Raw genomic sequence first — 2,143 nt, forward strand, 5'->3', positions numbered from 1 at the left:
ATTAATCTAGTGTTAGGAACATAAATTGTGACTAAGGTTTGGTGGAAGATTTTAATTCAGAACTTATGAAAACAAGATATTTGTACTACATAACCAGATCCGGTTTCAGCCAGGTTGGTATCGCAAGGGTTAAGAATTGTTTCTCTATTATATATTTTAACCCTTCTATTACCATATTCCTGTTGAGATGCTCTGTGTTTCTTTAAATATAACAAAGAATTTAGTAAAATAACTTAGTTGTCATTAAGCTAGTGTTAGGAACATAAATTGTGACTTAGGTTTGGTGGAAGATCTTGAGAACTGCAGAGCCAGAGACGGTTTCAGCCGAGTTGGTATCAAAAGGGTTAAACCTGTTGGTGTTGAGCCTAATTTAATGTATTATTATAATAAAGCCCATTGTTTTCTTAGGCAAGTTACATCACTCTGCTGCTGCATCAAATATTGTTTCCATTTTGGCTTCTTTCTTTTTTGAACACTTCAGTTTCCTTGCATTAAAAAACTCCTCCATTGATTCTTTCATTTTTGGAAACTGGTCCCTTTCCATATCATCAGATTCTTCCAAATGTATTTACGGATCAGCATTGCTCTGTACTGTTTATATCTGACACAGAACACCACCATAAGAACTTGCTAGAAATAACAACCAAATTACACTGATTAGTCTCCATCTTCCATTCTGGTTTGGATTGGACAGTTTGACAAGATCCAGTGAGCCAGAGGGGTGGACTCCAATGTCTGCTTTGGCACAGTTTCTCTAGTTGGGTGCCCTTCCTGCAGTGTGTAGTGGATGGCACCAGCATTAGTGAGCTCACCAGGTGGATCAAGGGATAAGACCCCATTGACAGAATGGTGGGAGGCGGCTTTGTGCTCGATGTTGCGGGGATGGGAATGGGTGCCCTGCTGTTGGGGGAAGTATATGCCTACCTCAGCAAGAAAGGAGGGTGGCGATGAGGTATCAGGATGTCCGAGCGAGGTAGAAGGTGGATGGAGAGGGAAGGGGGAGGATGGTTGGGTGAATGACAGATGGGAGAGGTGAATGGGTGGAGGAGTGGGCAATGATGAAAGAAAATAAGAGAGGAGGAGGAGGTTAAAGGGTGAAACATATAAAAATGGGGATGGGGAGCAAGAGGAGAATAAAACCCATAGACAAATGAGAAATGGATGACAGGATGACATGTGGAGTAGAGAACAGATGCACACGGACAGAGCTGGAGGTCAGAGACACATAGGGGTGGATATAGTGACAAACAAAATTGGGTGTTCCCATTGATGGCAGAAATGGGATGGGGTATTCAGTAAATAATAAAATTGTAAGGAATGATGAATAGGGAGAGGGCAAGGGAAGTGGTTCCAAGGAGGGGAAGCAAGCTTCTTACCAAACAGCCGCACCTTCCCCTATTCATTGTATCTATTTTATTGAAGAATATCAATTCTGGCACCATTTCTACTGATTTGTTTGATTTTTCTTGTTTTAGATGTCCAGTAGTCCAGTTATTGTTGAGTTCTTTGAAGCCCGTTCGCATGACCCAATTCCACCGATGAGAGAACCTTTGGAAACCACAGACTTCTATGAGATGGATGAATATGATGCCTACACATGAACAACATACAAGACACTCTCTGCTGTTGATGTACATAAAACAAGGAACAGACCTGGCTCTAGCTGCTATTGCTACTAAAAATTCGGTACGGTTCTAAAGAAGACGTGAAAAACTGTTGAATTCAGTTTATTATTATTTTTTTTTTTGTATACATATAATAATAATAATAATAATATTGTTTTTGTTGTTATCCTTTTTGTTTTTTTTTTTTAATCTTAAGATCTGAGAAAAATATCTCTATGAATTTCTCTAAACAAGAGAAAATTGTGTGTATATACAAACATATATACATACATTTATACATAGAGTAAAAGAATTGAAATCTTATTTGTCTTCTTTGGTGACTTTGTTTTTTTAACCTTTGAAATCTGGTTTGTCAACTATTGTAAACATCATTAAAATATCTTCATTGCTCTCATCCATCACCATCAGCATCCTCATCAGCTGTAACGGAAACAACTGGTCAACACCACTGTAAGGGAATTTCACCAAATGTTGTCTGAAGGGAAGTCACCTTCACTAAACCTACTAACCCCCCCCCC

General features: G+C 39.0%; 1 protein-coding gene across 1 annotated transcript in view; it reads left to right on the plus strand.

Moving 5' to 3' along the window:
• The window catches only part of LOC106881716 (SH3 and PX domain-containing protein 2B-like), a 71,907-nt gene extending 70,126 nt beyond the window's left edge, over positions 1-1,781 (plus strand). Inside the window, exon 3 of the mRNA XM_052973917.1 lies at positions 1,476-1,781. Coding sequence (XP_052829877.1) covers positions 1,476-1,601 — 126 coding nt within the window. The 3' untranslated portion in view covers positions 1,602-1,781. The remainder of the gene's footprint in view (positions 1-1,475) is intronic.
• The last annotated feature ends 362 nt before the right edge of the window (positions 1,782-2,143 follow it).

The sequence above is a fragment of the Octopus bimaculoides genome, chromosome 1, assembly GCF_001194135.2.
Source record: "Octopus bimaculoides isolate UCB-OBI-ISO-001 chromosome 1, ASM119413v2, whole genome shotgun sequence".
Classification (NCBI taxonomy): domain Eukaryota; kingdom Metazoa; phylum Mollusca; class Cephalopoda; order Octopoda; family Octopodidae; genus Octopus; species Octopus bimaculoides.